This window comes from Varanus komodoensis, unplaced genomic scaffold (genome assembly GCF_004798865.1).
Source record: "Varanus komodoensis strain SLA01 unplaced genomic scaffold, ASM479886v1 scaffold5, whole genome shotgun sequence".
NCBI classification, from domain to species: domain Eukaryota; kingdom Metazoa; phylum Chordata; class Lepidosauria; order Squamata; family Varanidae; genus Varanus; species Varanus komodoensis.
The window spans coordinates 27,978,168-27,997,813 of NW_025336087.1; the positions used below are offsets into that span (position 1 = coordinate 27,978,168).

General features: G+C 36.3%; 1 protein-coding gene across 2 annotated transcripts in view; it reads right to left on the bottom strand.

Moving 5' to 3' along the window:
• Window positions 1-19,646, bottom strand: part of FBXL17 (F-box and leucine rich repeat protein 17) — a 221,601-nt gene that overhangs the window by 55,131 nt on the left and 146,824 nt on the right. For both annotated transcript variants that reach the window (XR_006416329.1, XM_044446752.1), the window contains exon 7: window positions 15,549-15,625. Coding sequence is in view for 1 of the 2 variants with exons in the window: in XM_044446752.1 (XP_044302687.1) it covers window positions 15,549-15,625 (77 nt within the window). In the remaining variant the exon portion in view is untranslated. The remainder of the gene's footprint in view (window positions 1-15,548; window positions 15,626-19,646) is intronic.

A 19,646-nucleotide genomic window follows, 5' to 3' on the forward strand; every position in this document is an offset into this window, starting at 1 on the left:
TGTTAGTTTTGCAGAGAGTAAGATCTGTTGATTTCTCTTGAAGGCAGACTAATTAGGGCCTAATCCTGCAACAACTGACGTCAATGGGAGTTTTGCCATCAACTTCAGTGCAGAGAATAAAAAGCCATTAAAGCATAATTTTACTTACCATCAGTCTTTATATAAATTGATGGAATGACTCACTCAAATATCCGATTCATTACCTTTTAAGCACTTATATATTTGACATGGCTTTAAAATAATTAAGTTTCAGGAGTATTCTTTAAAACAACATTTACTCTGTTTGAATTGGAATTAATCCAGCAAATCTCTTAGGTCTAAGGTCTTGGTGCATCATTGCTGATGAAATATAAACAACATGGTTTGGTATGGCATATGTGTACCATACAAAAAAGTAAGAAATTAGATCCCCGAATTTCCATCTAATGAAATTCAAAGAAACTCTACTGCACTTATATATGTACCATTTAATGTACTAAATAAGGCAATGGCCAAAATATTGGGATAGATGCAGAATTAGTCATATTTAGTGTACACCAATCAAATCAATAGGACTTAGTAATGACTTGCCTGGGTCTGCTCAGAATGAAAAACAGGAGAACATCCTCAACTATCAAGATGTCTGATCAGGTTCAGCCAGTTGCAGATTCCAAAACACCAATTTAGAAAAGGCTTACAGTTTCAGAAGAGGTAAACTGATATGCCCTTTGTTGACTTCTAAGCATATTGAGGATAAAATTATGTTGATAAATAACTCCTGCCCTGCCCTGCCCTTGGAAAACATCTACCTATTTACACACGAATGCACTCACCCTCACTGACTGAACAGAATGAAAACTAAATTGCATTGGGACAATCAAGTCATGCCAAGGAATAATGAGCATATCTTTAGGTAATTTTGTACTAGACTTCAGTGGTATTTAAACTGAATACAGTTGTTTTTATAACTTTTTGCCCTTGAAAACCAAGGGCAAAAGTTTATAAGTTCTAAAATTAGTTATAAGCTAAAGTTATATGTCTCTTAATCAGCACAATTCCTGTGATTACAAGCAGCCATGGGAAAATTTCCCTCAATTTCAGAGTGTTTCTGGTACAATATAGTGTTGTACCATATCTGGAACCATGAAGAAAAAATAGTTTTCTTACTACTTGGATGAAGCACTCCATCTTACCCTAAATGGCAAAAATGAAATCCCATCCCATTTATTGAATAAATCTCCACTCACCACTTTCTTTCAGGGAAGATAAAGGTAATATATATTGCAAAAGAAATGAATTCTTCCTTTTTAGAAATATTTGTTTCAGATTGCCAGATGCTGGGAACTAAGAACAATAAATTACCTCATGAGAATTTTTTAAACCCTGGCTTGTGACTTAGAAAACTGAGGCAAGAACTTTCAGTGTTCTGGATGATATGGGAATTCTTATAATCTCAGATAGCAACAACTATTATGACACACTCAAATGTTTGAAATTGCATTCAGAGACAGTGTTCACATGCTTTTTTTGGCTAGTGTGGAGATTAGTAAAATGCATTAGTATCCATAACTTATTTTTTGAAGATATATTTTCTACTTTTGATATAAGTAGAACACATTTGACACATTTCCAGATAGTAAATTCCAATCAAGTATTTTCAGACTGAATTATCTCTTCATATACAATCTATCCACCCTTACAATTTAAACACATTTTCCAAATTGTCTTCACCAGATCATGTTAAGTTGTGGCTCCCTTGCTATATTTGTTCAATAACAGAGCAAAGAAATATAAAGAGCTTGTGAGAACTGACTCATGCATCAAACACAGCTATAGACAGGAATATACACAACACAATGCTATATACAATGTAAACAACACATTTATAAGTGTGAATGATAAATACAGAATAATACTTTCTATATTTCATGTGCACTTGAGATGGTAAATCACATAGCTTTTTGACCTGCATAAACCAAAAGTTTGTACTACTTCACTTTCTGAAACCAAGACAATTTTCTAAGGTACAGCAGCCATCCAGAAGTGTAAATAAATTCATGGTTTAATGGTCTCAAGCTTTATACCTTCAATGTACTTAAAAGATGAAGTTATGAAAGTGAGAATGAAATTACAACTATGAAAAGTTACAACAATAAAAAGGAACTGCAATCATTCCATATATCTCAATACAAAGTGAACAAAGTTTACCAGCTTTTTAATATAAAAGTTAAAGTTCACATCTAAAACAAACTTCTATTTATCTTTAAATAAAATTTTACATGTACTCACTTGAGTTTGGTTTGGATGTTTGCAATGAGGTTGCAAGAGAAGACCAACTGTGAGACAGCTTGCAAATGGATGCATTTACAAGACTGATCTGTGTTAATCACATTCAGCTGGATTTGATCACAAAAGGATTGCTTATAATCAAGAAAGTGATCATCTGCATTACTATTTAATTTTCTTCTTACAATAGGTAACCTCTACAAGTGATGGTTCTCTTTATTTTTAATTGTGTAAACCAGCCTTACCCAATGTGGTACCCTCCATATGTCATGGATTTCAACTGTCATCAGGTACAGACAGCAGCATGTTAAGGGTTATACTCCAAAACATCTGGACAATACCATATTGGGAAACAGAGGCGTAAAGAAATATTTAATTGGAGTTCTGAGATGTCTTAATTATGTAAACAAAAGAATATTGCAGGACAAAAGACAGGAAGTCATTTTACATAGCTTTACACAATTAAGGTTATCCATGGTTTACTGATCTAGGTAGGTAATATAGTGTCCCAGGTGCCAGTGTATGTCTGAACACCATTTTTTCTCCTAACTATTCCACTTTTTTAATTAACACATTTTCTTACTAGTAGCTAGGATTGCTGTGAAATGAGTTTTTGTTGATGTTGAAAACTTTAGTTTCAAAGTAGCTATTTTTTACATGTGCCTGGGCTCAGATCTCACCTCTGCCTTGCACTGAGTCTTCTGGAAAGATGATTTGCCCTTCAGCATGCTTTCCACAACTGTCATTTTGTGATGGCCCCACTGCCAAACTTGCTATAGATTAATGTATGCATTCACTGAAAACCACTATTTGGAAAACCTTAAAAGTGTTTAATTTCTTCTTCTGCAGATTCATCAGGATTTACTACTGGCATGTAAAATCAGAATAAAACAAGTGGATAAAGTTCTTAAAATGAGCGGCATTCATGAAGGCATTAGGAGAAGAGCCTTTTTCCTGTACTTTATTACAGCCAACATTAAAAACACTATTTTGCCACCAGTAAAATGTGAAAAATTGAGGGAAGCATACTTGTTTCCACTGGAAACTTAATAAAGATTCATTTTGTTTTTATAGTCCCAGCAATATGATATTCCATTAGTAAAGGATAAAACAGATATGTGCTGAATCTAGTGTTTCCTGGCTAATTGATGGAACTTGCAGACAACATCTCTATAAACTACTATTAATAGCACATGTACCAATTATAATGTCATCATAAAAAAAAGCCACAATTTGTCTTCCTGTCATATTCAACAGAATTTTAGCTAACAGCCTACAAGTACCACTTGTAACAGGTTTTGAATAATAGCGATGCCCTGAAGCATCTCTGTAGTTAAGAGTCTTTTGGGTTTGCCATTAAATTTGTTCCATATCTAACACACATATAACTTTCCAGATCACAGTCTTAGTGCTTGGAATGCAAAGTTGTTATGATAAAAACTAACCCAATATATAGAACAAACCTACCTTGATTAAACAATGCATACTAGAAACATACATGTGTATATACACACAAAGTAATAAACTAGATTACAGCTGAGGCAATCAAATACATACATCTACATGGGTTTTGGCCCTGGTTCTAGTTAAGTCAGTCTTGTTAGGAAGCATCTGCTTAACCTTTCTTTTCAAATCATTTTGGTGCTACTGTTTTAATGGTTTTCTTAACTATTTTTTTGTCTTTATATTTTTAGAGTTTTAGTTTAGTGTAGAGTTTTATGTTAAACAATACCACCAAACTCAGTATGATAAGGCTTGGAACTAAATCTACATAAATAGTTTCTAATTTAATGCCCAATCCATGATGAATCAATAGAACAATGGTTAATAAGAATTGTGATACCTAGCCAGCTCTTTAAAGGATGAGAAGCAGACTCATAGCAGCCAATGTATAATTATGATTACCTGTTGTACTCCTAACATAGGGTTGATAATGTGGCATTGTGCCAAACATCCAGAATCGCCTCTGAGAATACTCTTTCTTCTAAAGGCCGTCAGTTCTTGACTACATATAAGAAACTACTGTTGAAGCATCTGGTGAAACTGGTCTCATTATATCATGAACTGCTTAGAAATGTAGCAAGGCTTCCATTTTTTGTAACTGGATAAAAATTTTCATGTATAGTTTCTGTTTCAGGTGGCTTATGCATTTCATTCTAAGAGACATTTCTAAGTAATTATTTCTTTAAGTCCATGTTCAACAAGAATCAACTAAATAAATTGCATTCAATTTCAAAATGATGGGAAGGATACTATATGCCAACTATAACCTTACTATTGAGGTGGATACAGCTCTTTCCAGTTTGACATTAGTATAAACAGCTCCACTTAACCACTCTGTGAAATAAACAAGCTTTTGAGCCTGGGGACACTTTGGTGACCATCATATATACTTAAGATTAGATGAATCCAGAAAGTCAAGGCACCTACTGTTAGCTAGATCATCTCAAAATAATATAAGCCACACAGTACTTTCAAAATTCAATTTATAGTGAAAGAGGGAAGTATAAAGAAAGAAAAAAGGTTTAATTAGAATAGAAATGAGATTTTAGCAAGTACATAGGTAATAGATCTACAGTGTGGATTCTACATGCACACAACCTACAGTTTCTCACTTATACTTAAGGATGCAATCTTAGAGAATATGTCTCACATAGAAGCATCCAAACAAAGAGGTTTCTGTGGATCCAGCAGCCTGCTGAACTACTCCGACTGGTGGGATAGAAAGAATGATTGAGGCATTTTTTCCTCCCTATGCTCCTGCTGTTTTTTTTTTTTTTTTTTCTCTTGATGAGCTTGTGAGCTTACCTCAAGGCAACCTTAACTTCTTTGTATCTTGGTGGCTTCTGTCATATTCTCTTCTCTCACTTCCTCATCAAGTGGCATTCTCCTTTCAGATCTTTATCAGGTCACTTTTATGACATTAGAAAACAAGTAGTAGAGGATGTGTGAAAGATTCAGATGCTATTCTCCCAGGAATACAGACTGCTCTATCATTTTGGAGCTACTTTCATTCAATCATCTAGGCTGTGAGGGTAGTGATAACACCAACTAGTACTCACACCAATTCTCCCTGCTGCAGTGTACTACTCAGATGAAGAAGTATCAATCCTTATTGGTGGATTAAGAATTGATAATAAGAAACATCCTATTAATAAATGCTTCTGATGAACCCTGTCTAGCTTCTTTGTTTGAATACTACTGAAGCCCTATCATCCATCCATCACATTCCCCCTAAAGGAGAAGGTTTGTAATTTGGGGTTGCTCCTAGAGCCAGAACTGTTCCTGGAGTCACAAGTGGACTCTGTAGCTAGCAGCACCTGTTATCAGACTACTTTACCAACTATGCCTCTATCTGGACAGGCAGAGCTGGCATGGTTATCCACACTCTGGTAACTTTAGACTACTGCTATGCACTCTATGTGAGGATGCCTTGGCAAACAGTCTGGAAACTCCAAATTATTCAGAATAGGGCAGCATGGCTGTTAATAGAGAAAGGGCCACACAATCACATCATGCCAGTCTCTTTCAGCCAAGACCTCAACCAAGTTGAAGCTTGGTTATCTGAAGGAACACTTAGTCCCATATGTTTCTACCTGAGCCTTAAGATCATTTGTTGCCATCCTTCTCAGGCAACCTCCTCCTAAAGAAGGGGGTGGCAACAAGAAGAAGGGCCTTTTCAGTAGTGGTACCCCATCTCTGGAACATGCTCCCCAGAGAGGTGTGCCTAGTACCATCCCTGCTATCTTTTTGGCGCCAGATGAAAAGTGGTGCTTTATCATCTGCATTGGTTACCAAGTGAAGTTTGGGCCCACTTTAAGGTGCTCACACTACTGTATAAAGCCCTAAATGGCTTAGGACCTTTCTATCTAAAGGAATGTCTCTTCCCATATACACCTTCCTGGACCTTAAGATCATCTATGAAGATTCTTCTCTGGGAGCCACTTTTAAAAGAAAAAGTTGGCCACAAGGGGAAGGGCCTTCTTGGTTGTGGCATCCCATTTATGGAACCAGAGCCCCAGGGATATACAACTGGGGCCAACTCCATGTATCTTTTGGCATCAAGTTAAAAATTTTTATTCAGACCGAAGAGCAAATCAAGACTATGAGATAAACCAGGAGGACACGGCAAACAGTAAAAGCAAAAGACAACTAGAGGATAAAGGTCTGGTAGACCTTCCTGCTTGAGTGAAGCTCAAATGATATAAGGCACACTTTTAAACTTTTTTAGGAGAATCCAATGACCATCCTGAGTTGGTAGCCATGGTATGAGGGAGTTTTTGTGAGAAATGCCAGTTGCATTTTAGTGGTTTTCTATATGGGGCAGCTGCATACAGATTATAGTTGCTCCTGAAACTGTCTGCCATTTTCCTTGTCAGCTACTACTGTCTTCTTTAATGTAACTCCACTAGTCACAGGGCTAGTGAAAAGAACATAGTGATGTTGCCAAAGATATAAGGTTTTAGTTCCCATATATCACAACATCAGATGACTTATTGGATACAATTATAATCAAATCTGCGATACTAACATTTCACTTCTTTACTGAAATTAATAATTCATTTCTGGAAAAGGAAATATACTGAAAATGTTAACTACTTTCCTTGCACCAATGCAATCTTTCACTCAAGTCATATTCTTTACATCTCTTCCATCTGCTTTTGCCCCACTGCCAATGGTTATTTTTTATTTTAAACTAGGAAATGTTCTGTTGTCTCAGGAGCTTTTTTTGAGATGCCTACAAATAAATCCAGCTATGATTTTAAATCACAACTTCAGAAAGCTATTTTCTTTGAAGAATATAGCGTCCATCCCTCATTGCTTTCCAACAGCTTTACCATCTATGTAATATTTCTCTGCAACCCTTTCTCCATTTTGCAGCCTGTATCCTGATGTATTCTTGTTAACTAATATATTCAGCAATACTGCTTTACAATAGTTTGTTCTGATTGTTCTGCTTGAATTGTACTATAAGTTGAATCCATTCTTCTTTCTAGATCAGTTCCCTGGCAGGTAAGCTCACCTAATTGGAAAACTCCAATGCAGAGATACCTTCAATGCATCATCACTTTCCCTATCGTGTCTAAAAAGTTATTTCACAGAGGCTTACTTTGGGTTAGAGGAGTGTGGAAAAACTATCACTTTTGCCCAGCAGCTTTCTCCCCCATTGGAAGACCTGCAAAATTGCTTCATGGATTCTTCAAACAGTATGGTTTTGAACCTTGCTTCCACTAAAGATCCACATCTCTTTAGTGAACCACTACTTTATTTTCAGACATAGTGAACATATACAGGTGCTTCCATGCCATTATCTTTTTATATAACCAGGGAAAATAAACTATTTTGCTAATTTTCAGGTTTCCATTATGTATATAATCAGTATATACTCAAATGAGTTTTTGTTTTAATATCCACCATTCAGATCACATTTCTTCATTAATAGGACTGCTTCGCTACAGCCACAGATATTTTCCTATACAATTGATATTATTTAGTTCTACTCTGTTTTCATCAACACAGAACAGAAATAACTATGGAAAGTACTAGTCAAAGACTACAGTGTTGCACTCTAAATATGTGAAATGGTCCATCGCATACTTCCACCTCTACTTTATCCAAGTAACTGCTGTGTTGGGCATATCATTATTTATTCATTAGATTTATATCCTATCTTTTTCTTTTTCAAAGAATTCAGAGAGGCTCACATAATTCTCTTCCTGCTTGCAATCTTATTCCCACAACAACCCTGTGAGGTAGGCTGGGCTGAGAGTCTGTGACTGGCCCAAATCTTCCAGTTGTTTCCTTGAGCAGGGACTGCAATCCAGATTGCCTGAGTCCCAGATTCATGCTCTTAATCACTACACACACTGGCTCGATTATATTTCTACTACCTAACTCTCCACTTATATTGATTTTAATGTAATTTTATCCAGTTCTATATTAACTTATGCCATTGTTTTATAGTTTTATAAAGTATTTGAATTGCCTGTTGTTAAACTGCCTAGAGATGCCATGGGTGAAATAGGTGGCGTATAAATATTTACATACATACATACTTTTAACTCAGCAAGGCAGTGCAGAACCACAAAGGCTATTCTGTACCTCACCAAGAGGTATCATGAGGTCTAAGTTTCTCTGGGACATGGACTAGCAGACACTAAGCATTTTTCATGACAGAGAACTTCATTCCTTTCCTCTTTCCTTCCCCTTTATTTACCCAGGGACATCATGAGGGAAGTTTCCTCTTTCTGGAAGCTATGATTGTGAGCTGATTTCAGCTCACTGCAGTTGCCAGAGTCCTTGCCGCATCCACCCATGTGCATGCACACAGGCACATGTTGTCTCAACCAAAGCTTGAAGTTGGTCTCAGTGCACTTCAGCACACAAGTCCTGCTTGTGATAACAAGAACAAGAAGAATAAAAAGGCCACTTTTTTGTCTCCATAGCCCAAACAGGGCTTATACCTAAAACAAAATGGGGAGAATGGGGAAGCTGACTGTGCACTCTCACCTCCTGCTTCCTTTGGAACAGGAAGCAGGAGTGCCTGATTCATTCAGTGGTGCCACCTTGAGCATGGAGTAGCATGTCCAAGCAGATCAGCAGTTCCTGCCTCCTCCTCAAAAGCTCTAATCTCACTCTGGAAGTAGAAAGACACTAGGTTCCCAATATGTTTGATAGTCTCATGCGGCTGCACCATGAAACAGATCCCAACTGGCAACTGAAGAGGACACATACGATTTTGGCAAGATGGAAGAGATCTCAGCCAACCTTGCCAGTGGCTCAAGAGTAGACTTCCCAAGCTATCAGCAGGATGTCCATTCAACCTTGCTGAGGAGTCCGTGACCTTTAGAAAGGAGGAATAGATTATGATTATCCTTGCTAGCTGCCTGAAGGTAAACTTTTGACCTGCCCACAAGATGGATAAGCCATGCCACTGCACCTAGGGGAAAACTTCTGATAATAGCCTGCACATGCACTTGGGCACATGAAAGCTAAACTCAGCAGCTTGTCAAAAATGGAAATGTATTTTTGGCTTTCTCACAAATTAGCACAGTGCTGTTGGGGCTCCCCCACAAGGGTTCTGTCATTCAGGTCTGTCATCCGTGGGTGACAGCAATGCTAGAAAATACAGCTCACTCTTGATTGTGAGATATGATGATATTTTGGATAATGATGGAGGATTGAAACCGAACCAAGAATTACAAGAGCACGGTATTAATATCTTTTGGTGTCATAAGGTTCAAATACAATCAAGATATGTTAAAGATTAAAAAATGTGGGGTTTTTATAAGGAGCTAATAACATTTGACCAAATGATCTTAAAATCAGATGAGAAAATGATTAAAAGACTGTATAATTTTCTTTTGGATATGAAAATGGAAGATGAACAAGTTAAGGAAACTATGATAACATGGGCACAAAATTTTGGATATAATATTGAGTTACAGAAATGGCAAAAGTTGTGGGAAAGAAATATCAAGGTAACTTTAGCAATATCATATAAAGAAAATCTTTATAAAATGTTTTATAGATGATATCTATTGCCAAATAGATTAGCAAAGATGTTTTCAAATATGTCAAATGGATGTTGGAAATGCAAACATAAACTGGGTACCTTTTATCATATGAAGTGGACTCATGATAAGGCAAAAAAAATATTGGGCTAAAATTCGTAAATGGCTTGAGGAAATGTTACAAAAATCTTTAATATTTAAACCTGAAGTCTTTTTACTAGGCATTGTACCTGACGATGTAGATAAACAAGCTATGTATTTGATTCTACATGTAATTACTGTGGCAAGGATTGCATTTGCCCAACATTGGAGGAGTGAAGAACCACCCACTGAACTGATTTTAAAAAAGATTCTGGATTGTGCTGAAATGGACAGATTGACTTTGTCTCCGAAGGAGAAAGAGGATACATTCTTCTATCAAACTTGGAACGCTTTTCAGTATTGGCTAGAGAAACGGGACTATGCGTAGATTTGAATAGGTTTACGGATTGCTATTAAAAAATAAAATAACATGGGGGGCTGACCCAGCAGGTCTGATGTTTCTGATGATTGATTTTTTTAGTTTCTTTTTTTTAGTTTGTAGAAAATAATAATAATTTACTAGAAAATACAGCTCACTCTGAGAAACCTTGGCAGTGTATGTATGGCACAACAGCCCACTTATGATAACAAAACAAGGTAGGTTTGTCATGTCATCTGAACCAGGTCATAGTGAAGCTTGTCAGATGAGTTTTGGTGAAATATCACAGAGATGCATAGTATCTAACTAAAATTGCATTTAACATGATTTACCTTTTCACATCCATAACAAGTTATAGACATAGTGGAAGAGTGTACTAATTTAAAGACAAACCAAGTTCAATTTATCTTTAAAGTATATTTCATCAGTGTTCATTTCTAAAACACCTGTTGAATTATGGAAATATTGGGGCTTCATAGAAGAGAGGCAATTGCTGAAAGCTGCCCTTCTTAGTAGATCCTGCCCATTATTGTCTTGAAATATATAGCATTACTATCTAGTTAGTTTAAAAAAACTTGGTTGATTAATGTACTAACAGTGTAAAGAGTAAATTTTGTGTATGTGTGACTGGGTAGGACACCAATTTCTTTCTACCTGTGTTTATCTAATAAACAGCATCTATTGAATTAATGAAATGTTTGTTTCTCTGTGTTATGAGATAATTGGTTCATGTGAGAAGACAAACAAGCAAACAACTGTATATTCCTGTATATTAAAACAAACTGTAAAGCTGTATGTAAACTTACAGCTGAAGCTGAAACAATGCTTAGAAAAGATCATGCACATCAAATTTGAAAAATGCAAATATTTAAGCCTTACTGCATCTTAATGTAAGCTGAGTAAATTAATATTGTGTTGTTCCATGAAACAATGCGAGGACAGTTGTGAGTCTGATAACATGAAAACAGCAATACTAATGGAGTAATCAAAAATCTTCTGACTGAAAAATCCAGATAAATAAAAGTACTTGACACAATCATTACTTAAATCCAGCATCTATGAAACAGCTTATTCTATACAGAGTTTTATTGACTTCAGAGAAAAAAAAAATCTTGGTCTCATTCTATTAAGAAGTATCATGCTGCCTTGAGCAGTTTCTACCTTCCTGAAACAAATGGTCAGGAGGGACTGATGTTATTTTCTACTGAAGTGCAACATGGCTGGGGGCGGCCAGCTGGTCCATCAATGTACAACTGACTGAGAAGGAACCTAAAACCACCTGTTGATCTCCTTGGATAACTGTATTTATTTTTAAGATGTTATGCTGTATTTCTTGACAGGGAGTGTAACAAATTCAAAATCAGTACAATTTTTGGATTGGATCCAGAGTGTCCTTCCATATTCCCAACAGCAAATGGGGAGAGGGTGATTTTTGACACTCCTCTTGATCCCCCCCCTCCTCTTGAAGGCCCCAGTGCATCTCTCCCACTGTTCTGGGTGTGGGAGACCCTCTGGAATTTTCTTCTACTCACCCAGTACTGCAAACATGAGGGGAATCAATGAAAATTATCTCCTATTCCATTCTTCTAACAGCATTCTCCTACAGTCTTTTCTGGATGGAAGGAGTCCTTCTCTCAGGAGGCACTGGATAATGGGCAGTATCCAGTGAAGTGTTTTGGGTCCACTGACCACCCATACTGTTCTGCAAGCAGCACTCACTACTTGTGCAATGGAAATTTAGTGGTTTTGAAAGTGAGCAAAAATGTTAATCTCTGGAACAGGGCAACAGAGTTTGAATAAAGGAACTCAGCTGATACTCCTGTTCCAAAAATGAGCGTTTTTACTCATTCTGGAGCTTCCTCTAGGAAGCTTTAAATCTCCAATCTATTCACTCCAAGTAGTGAAAAGATTTAGAGGGAAAAAAACTTTTGAGCTGCTTTCTCTTTAGAATATTGCTGAAATGTCTTAATTGCAGTTTATTAGTCCAAAAATGGTCTCTAATACAATACAGTGTTAGAAAGTTGCAATTCTTGTATAATGCAGACATGACTAATTCAATTGTAATTTTCTTGGCTAGAGACAGCTGGAAACAGTTTAAATGAGGGCTCATTGCTTATGATGTAACAATTATCCCTCAAGAAGTTACCTTTTTTGGCATTGTTTCTCTTATTTCTGCATAATGCTAACTATGGAAATAGTTTCTAAAGTCAAGTAATTAAAATAAATCTTTCTATCTTTTTTTAAAATGACGTTTATGTTTGCTAAGGGTGCGACTGCTTTTCCTGCATCCCTGACACTGGATATATTTATGAATTGTTGTATGATGCACAGAGACCATGAAGAACTATGTTTTTCCTTGGTTCAAACTCTGAGGAAATTTTAAATCTCTAAACTTACCTGGTGTGATTTAATTTTATGCTAACAACTCTGTGGAGAAGGTAGGTAAGGCAGTAAAGAGTGTCTGGCCCACAATCGCAGAGTAAACTTCATGGCCTAAGAACTTTGAACCCAGGGTTCTCTGATTCAAGGCTTACACTTTCTCCACTACTCTTTCCATGTATTGTGGGTGAGGCTTATGGCTTACCAGCATTAGAACACAAGGTATCCATTTTCTCTAAGTGACACAGTTACATACTCACTAAATTGGTAAAAACATGAAACCTTCTACTTGTGACTTTCCACCTGTCACAAGTTGGGCACCTGGCAGATCCTCACATGTGCTGTCAAGAGCGTACCACCTTTTTGTTCACCTTGATATCTGCTTAGTAACAGAAGTATCTATTTGTTTTGAGCTGAGAAGCACCATGAAGAAAACTAGGGTGCGCTTTGTGGTTTTGTCCTATAAGCATATAATGGTCCTCAGGGCAGGGTCACTGTCTGTGATAGGCCTGCTGCAGCATTCCATTCTCCATCCTAAAGAATGCTTTTGTGAGTGCAGTCTGTGTTTGGTGTGGTTCTTGAAACTCCAACCTTAGCTTCTGCCAGGACGCATGTTCTCACAACAATATTGTTTTAATTTCCATTTACTATAGGTTCACATGAAATCAAAATGAAAAGATTTTATCTGGAATGGTTAAACTCTCCAGTTTTTTAAAGACCTCTTTTTCATATGAAATCTACATTCTTATATTTGATCAGTTCCAGCCTAACTTTCCCTCAAATATGATACTGTTGACTCTATTTTCCTTATTACTAGAATGTGCAAATCTTCAGCTTGAGATATTCTCCTTTTCTGTGTGTACTAAGGCCCAAGTGGTTACTTATTTATAGAAGCATTTCATATGAGCTCTTGGCATTTTGTAATTAGATGCAATGGGTTGTACAGTTAATAAATAAGCAAGAATAGGGTACTGGATGAAAGAGAATTGCAAATAAAGGAGGCCATTAATTTAGCTAGGTCAGAAAGATCCCTGACATTTCAGAAACTAGAATCATTCCACTTGACTTATAGAGGAATTTTAATACATACATTTAAATTACTTTGGAAACATTTTTAAAGGCACTAAGTTGAGATCTGTAGCTTCCGCTCAGTTAGATAAATGTCATTTCTCTGAGAGAGCTTAGACATGAATGGTAGGATTTCTGGGTTATAACAACCAAGTGGTCTCCAAACCACTTCACATGTTGCATGCAATAGCCAAAACTAAGTATGCTTTGGACAGTGTAACATGCACTGAATAAGTCTGCGTTTTTTCCTCAATTGTAGATGTTTGAGCAACATACCAACTTTTAGTTTACAAAGACTGAATGTATATGTTAAATGTGGTGAAGTATAAGCTGAATCAGATCTATTTTTATTATATTCATGATTACTTTTCTTTTTATATTATATCCAGCTGTGTCTCATCCACCAGGAGAATGGGTGCCACTGGGTTAACAAATTTTCTCCCCCCTTGTGCAAACACCAAATCTTGAGACAGTTGCTAGTCTCTCTACAAGAGATGCAGGAAGGAATGAAGAAGAAATGGAAGCCCTCCACTGCATGAGTGGAAGTCTGCTCACATGAAACCAGATGAAACATATATATTTATATACTATAATTATTTATTTGAATATTACCCAAGAACCTGCATACAAGTAGAAGTGGGTCTGAGTTCTGAAATACAAAACCACCCATTTGAATTCAAATATTAGATGAAGCTGAAGGCCTGTACTGCACCCTCCAGCAAGCCAGATACCCACTGGAAAAATAATCAAAACGAATACCAACAAATAGAATAAATATATAGTTTGGTTTACAACTTTGTCATGAGCAATGTAATTAGGATCCAAACACCTATATTAAACAGCCACAGAGGGACAGGGCAAGCATGCTGGGATTTTTGAACTTTTTAAAAAAATGTCAACAAAATGCCATATGATTAGAATGTGCTTTTGGAAGTGACCTCACTATCAAAGATGGATAGGTATGTAGCACACAGGGACTACCTTTTGAGAAACACAACTCAAAGCCTCCTTGGACACATATAACTAGTTGTGCAGGTCTCTGGATTCTGGCATATACCTAAAAAACCCCAGATGTTCTATATACTTTATTTGTTTTCTTAAGAATGTATCTATTTTTTTCATACAACCCAGCTGTCAAACTACAGGAGATAAATGCAAACTGGGAAACCAATTAGCAGTTTGATTTATTTTTCTCCTATGAGTGATCCTCAGTAAACTGAACATATAACTGGGTCATGTTCAGTTTGGACATGAACTTAATATAGTGAGAACTATCTCCCATCCAATTTTGTGATGCAAACATGATACATGACACTAGAAGCTGCTGAAATTAGAATTCCAACGATTTAGACACATAAGAAGCAGGTTTTCTGGAACAATACTTAGTTGAGACATTACACTAAATCATGGTTAAGGATGCTTAGCTAAGATTAAGAGTGTTATCTGAATTGATAAAACAGTTATAGCTTTGCTCCATCTCCGGAGACAATTGCATCTAGAGATAGATTCAGCTTCAAATTAAGGTTTGCCTGAACATTTGAAAAATACAAACCATGGTCTACCATGATACTGGAACTGAGTAATCATCACTGTATTCCTTTCTGAGAGTTAAGTGATACCATTAAATCTCAAGAATATTTCATTATTTAATTTCAGCAAATATAGCATTATCGGCTTAACCTTTAAAAATAATTTTAAAGCCTCATATTATCTGCTTTCATATGAGTTTTGAAACTACAACTGTTGAATGTATTAATGGACATCCATTCTACATTTCCAGGAAGAAGACGACTAAAAAATGCAACTCTTCATAAAGTACTTGATTAAGGAAAAATAGTTTGTAAAAAATTAGTATTACCTACCATAGTCTGTGATTTTACATGACACCAAGTATAGTTCTTTCAAGTTCCGTCCTTCTTTAGCAATGACCTCCACACATCTGGAATACATATAAGTCTGGATTTTAAAAGTGCTTAGATATATTTTTATATTAAGGAAAGACCGATAGCTACTATATCCTTCAGAAGTTAATGACATAAAACTTAAAACTGCAATTCATTGTGAACATATCTGAACCTTATTTTAAAATACATTTGATTTTTATTTTTCAATTTAATAGAATTTAATCATTTTAACAAGCATATTCGATGAAAATATCTATTTTAATACCACAAAGGACTTTTATTAATCCATCCTGTCACATGGTATCCCTATTTCTGAGATACTACAGAAGTCTTCAAACCAACACAATGTTGAATAGGAATACAATAGGTCTTCAGATACTACCCACAACAATTGTAAATTTGGGACCCTGATTCAGTCTGGATGTCCAAATTGATTATTACAGATGTCAACAAACATCAGAGCGTGAAGTATCATCTACTATTTGAACACAAATATTTAGCTACAAAAATATACATGAATGGAGATCTAAGTTTTAATGTTTTCAATGGGTTCTAACAGAATTATATAAATGCATTAAAAAAAACTATTCTTTTCCTTAAACAAAGCACAGACATGTTTTATCACATAAACAATTTCCTTCATTTTAAATTTTAAGAATTAAACATTTGTGTATTTCAGAAGAAACATTACGATTTTATTGCCAAAGCAGTAAGAATGTTATTTACAAGTGGCCACATGTATAATTAATTACATATTATGAATCTATACACAGTCTTCATTTTTGTAGCTTTAAAACTGCACAAGGGAGTTTGAATACAACATTTGGATACTTGAACTGGCACATATAGAGAAACAAATATATTAAATTCATATACCAAGATGCTCATATGCTCTGTTACTAACAATTATTTTAAATGAAACAAATTACTAGTATTATTTCAAGTTTTGCCCAACATCATTTTTCACCTGGATCATCACTCTCAAAATACCACATAAATCTAAACATAAAATATTATACAGCCTATATTTAGAAGCAGAGTATAACAAAAAGGCACCTCATAGGACTATATATTGTCATAGGGGAAAACAGTAATATAATGAAGCATAAGTATACTGAGATTATCATATATACTTCTTTCCCTGCCATACATTTAAGACCAACACTTTCATTTTATGTAGATTTAAACACTGTAACAATGAGAGTTTACTCATTTTTCCTTATGGAGTGAACACAGTAATTTAAATGCTAAAGTAAATAACTGAAAAATCAAATTTAGAAGAGATCTATTGCACATTACAATTTGTCCACTTTTCCTAAGAAGTGCCTTCCTAATATTCTGTGCTGAATTGGGGTAAAGGTTAATTAATTAAACTGTGTAAACTACAAGCTATCAAATGGTTTCAAAAGGACCTTGAATTATGGAAAATAATTGTCTGTTCTACATGCATACATCGTTTTTATGTTTGCAGTCTACTTTGCAAAAGCCTGGAAAATGGCATTAGTGACAATTGAAACGAACTAATGAGGAAATATGACTACACAGCTTGCAAGAAAAGTGGTCCTTGGAGACCTTGTTACTGTTTGTGATGCACTTCAACTAATAGGAGTTGCCAGACACTACTTTAGGACATTTCACTTTAAAGAGCAGAGTTTCAATCACCTTAGAAGTATGAAAGGAAATGATGCTGTTAGGGACATAGCCTGATGAGATTTGGAATGAAGATAAGAATGTATTGACCAGATCATCGTTGCATTTGAAGGATAGATTTTTCTTTACTAAGCAGAAAAATGTGTCATCATTTAAAATGCAAACAAGAAATCATAAAAATTAACCAGGGAAAGATTTAACTACAAAGATACACAAGTCAGAAATAGCTGCATAGTTTAAGAATATAGGTGCAGTTGATTCAGAACAAATGATTGCAAGATGATTGAATAAAAGCTTACTGAAGGAAGCACTGAGTGCAATATATTCAGCATAAACACTATGTAGGCATATAGTACCAAAGTATAAATATAACTAGTTCATGAAACTATTATTCACAGCATGATCCAGAGAGAAGCACTTTCAAAATTCAATTGATTAAAATGAGAAAGAGAAAGAAAATGAGAAAGAAAGAAAATTCTATATAAAACATTCTAATTTAAATGTACTTAACTTTGATTGCCTCATGCCCACAGTACTGATTTATCATCCTTATCCCATCATTCCTCCAATAGCGTTCTGGATGGCATACAGGGTCTCCCTCCTCAAAGTTTGTTCTTAAAAAACTCTTATGAGGTAAGTTAAGCAGAAAACTGGTGGCAGAGCCAAGTTTGCAGAAGGAGCTTCATGGTCACTTTGTTCAACTATTTTTCAGTTTAAGTGCTCACTATACTTCACCAAAAAAAATCAATACATAAAATTATGAACAAGGATATTACTATTGTGCTAATATTTGGGTACATTATACATATCTGCTCCAATGTGAGAACAGCTTAAAAAAATCTAATCAGCATGACAAATACTGAAATCCTCTGTATTGTGCTTAGTACTGAGAATGCCAGAATTTTTTTAAAAAAGCAAAGAAAGTAGCTAGTTGTGTTATTTACTGAAACTGAATATAAATTCTATGAAGACAATTATTCCCCTGAACACAAGTAGCAGTGAAGATTTGTTTATGGCTAGATCACATATGGAAAAGGTTTAATTTCATTTTGCAACTACTTTCAACAATTCACAGGCAATTCATACTTATAGTAAACTCATAAAAATTATTGGTGCAAATAAGTCATAACTAAGTTAAGTCCCACTGATTTCAGTGGGCCTGCTCCAGGTGTGTTGAATCTTAGGACCAGCATTCTTATCACCTCTATCTTTTCTGCAAATTAATTGGTACTGCTGTTCTTTTTAAATATTTATTCCTTCTTTTGACATACTGTTTCTAATCTTCTTGTTAGATTCTGTCTTCTCTCTGATTAATATTGTATCTTCCATTTATTTATTTATTTATTTATTCATTCATTCATTTATTCAAAACATTTCTATGCTGCCCCCATCGCAACAAAGCCTCAGGGCGGCTCACAAATATAAACATTTAACCCCCCCCCCCGGTGCATTCTCGACTAATTTAAAATCCTAATAAATACAATAAATTAGCAATTAATATAAATTTTAAATAAAAAGGTCTTAGCCTGGCGCCGAAAAACAAATAATGACGGCGCCAGGTGGACCTCTCTGGGGAGCGCATTCCATAGATGGGGCGCCACCACAGAGAAAGCCCTCCTCCGGGTACTCACCCTCCTAATATCATTCACAGAGGGTTCCCGGAGAAGGGCATCCGTTGCTGATCTCAAGGGGTGGGAGGGCATATATGGGTGCAAGGGTTCCTTTAGATATCCAGGTCCCAAGCCATTTAGGGCTTTATAGGTCATAACCAACACCTTGAATTTGGCCCAGACTTCAATCGGGAGCCAGTGGAGCTGACAGAGAACTGGGGTTATATTAGAACAACGTCCAGTCCCCGTCAGCAACCTGGCAGCTCTATTCTGCACCAACTGAAGTATCCGGACCGTCTTCAAGGGTAGCCCCACGTAGAGCGCATTACAGAAATCTAATCGGGAAGGTACCAGCGCATGTATCACTGTCACCAGGCAGTCATTCTCCAGGAAGGAACACAGCTGATGTATCAGCCGAAGCTGAAGGAAGGCGCTCCTCGCCACCGCCGTCACCTGAGCTTCTAGAGACAGCTCAGGGTCGAGGAGCACTCCCAAGCTGCGAACCCTGTCCCTCAGAGGGAGTGCAACCCCATTTAGGACAAGGCCCAAGCCCCCCATCCCGAGGCCCGAGCCACCCATCAACAGGACCTCCGTCTTGTCTGGACTGAGCTTCAGTTTATTGGCCCTCATCCAGCCCATTATCTCAGCCAGGCACCGGTTCAGCACAGCCACTGCCTCATCTGGATTGGTGGAAAATGAGAGGTAGAGCTGGGTATCATCAGCATACTGATGATTCCGCAGCCCACACCTCCTGATGACCTCTCCCAGCGGTTTCATGTAGATGTTAAATAGCAAA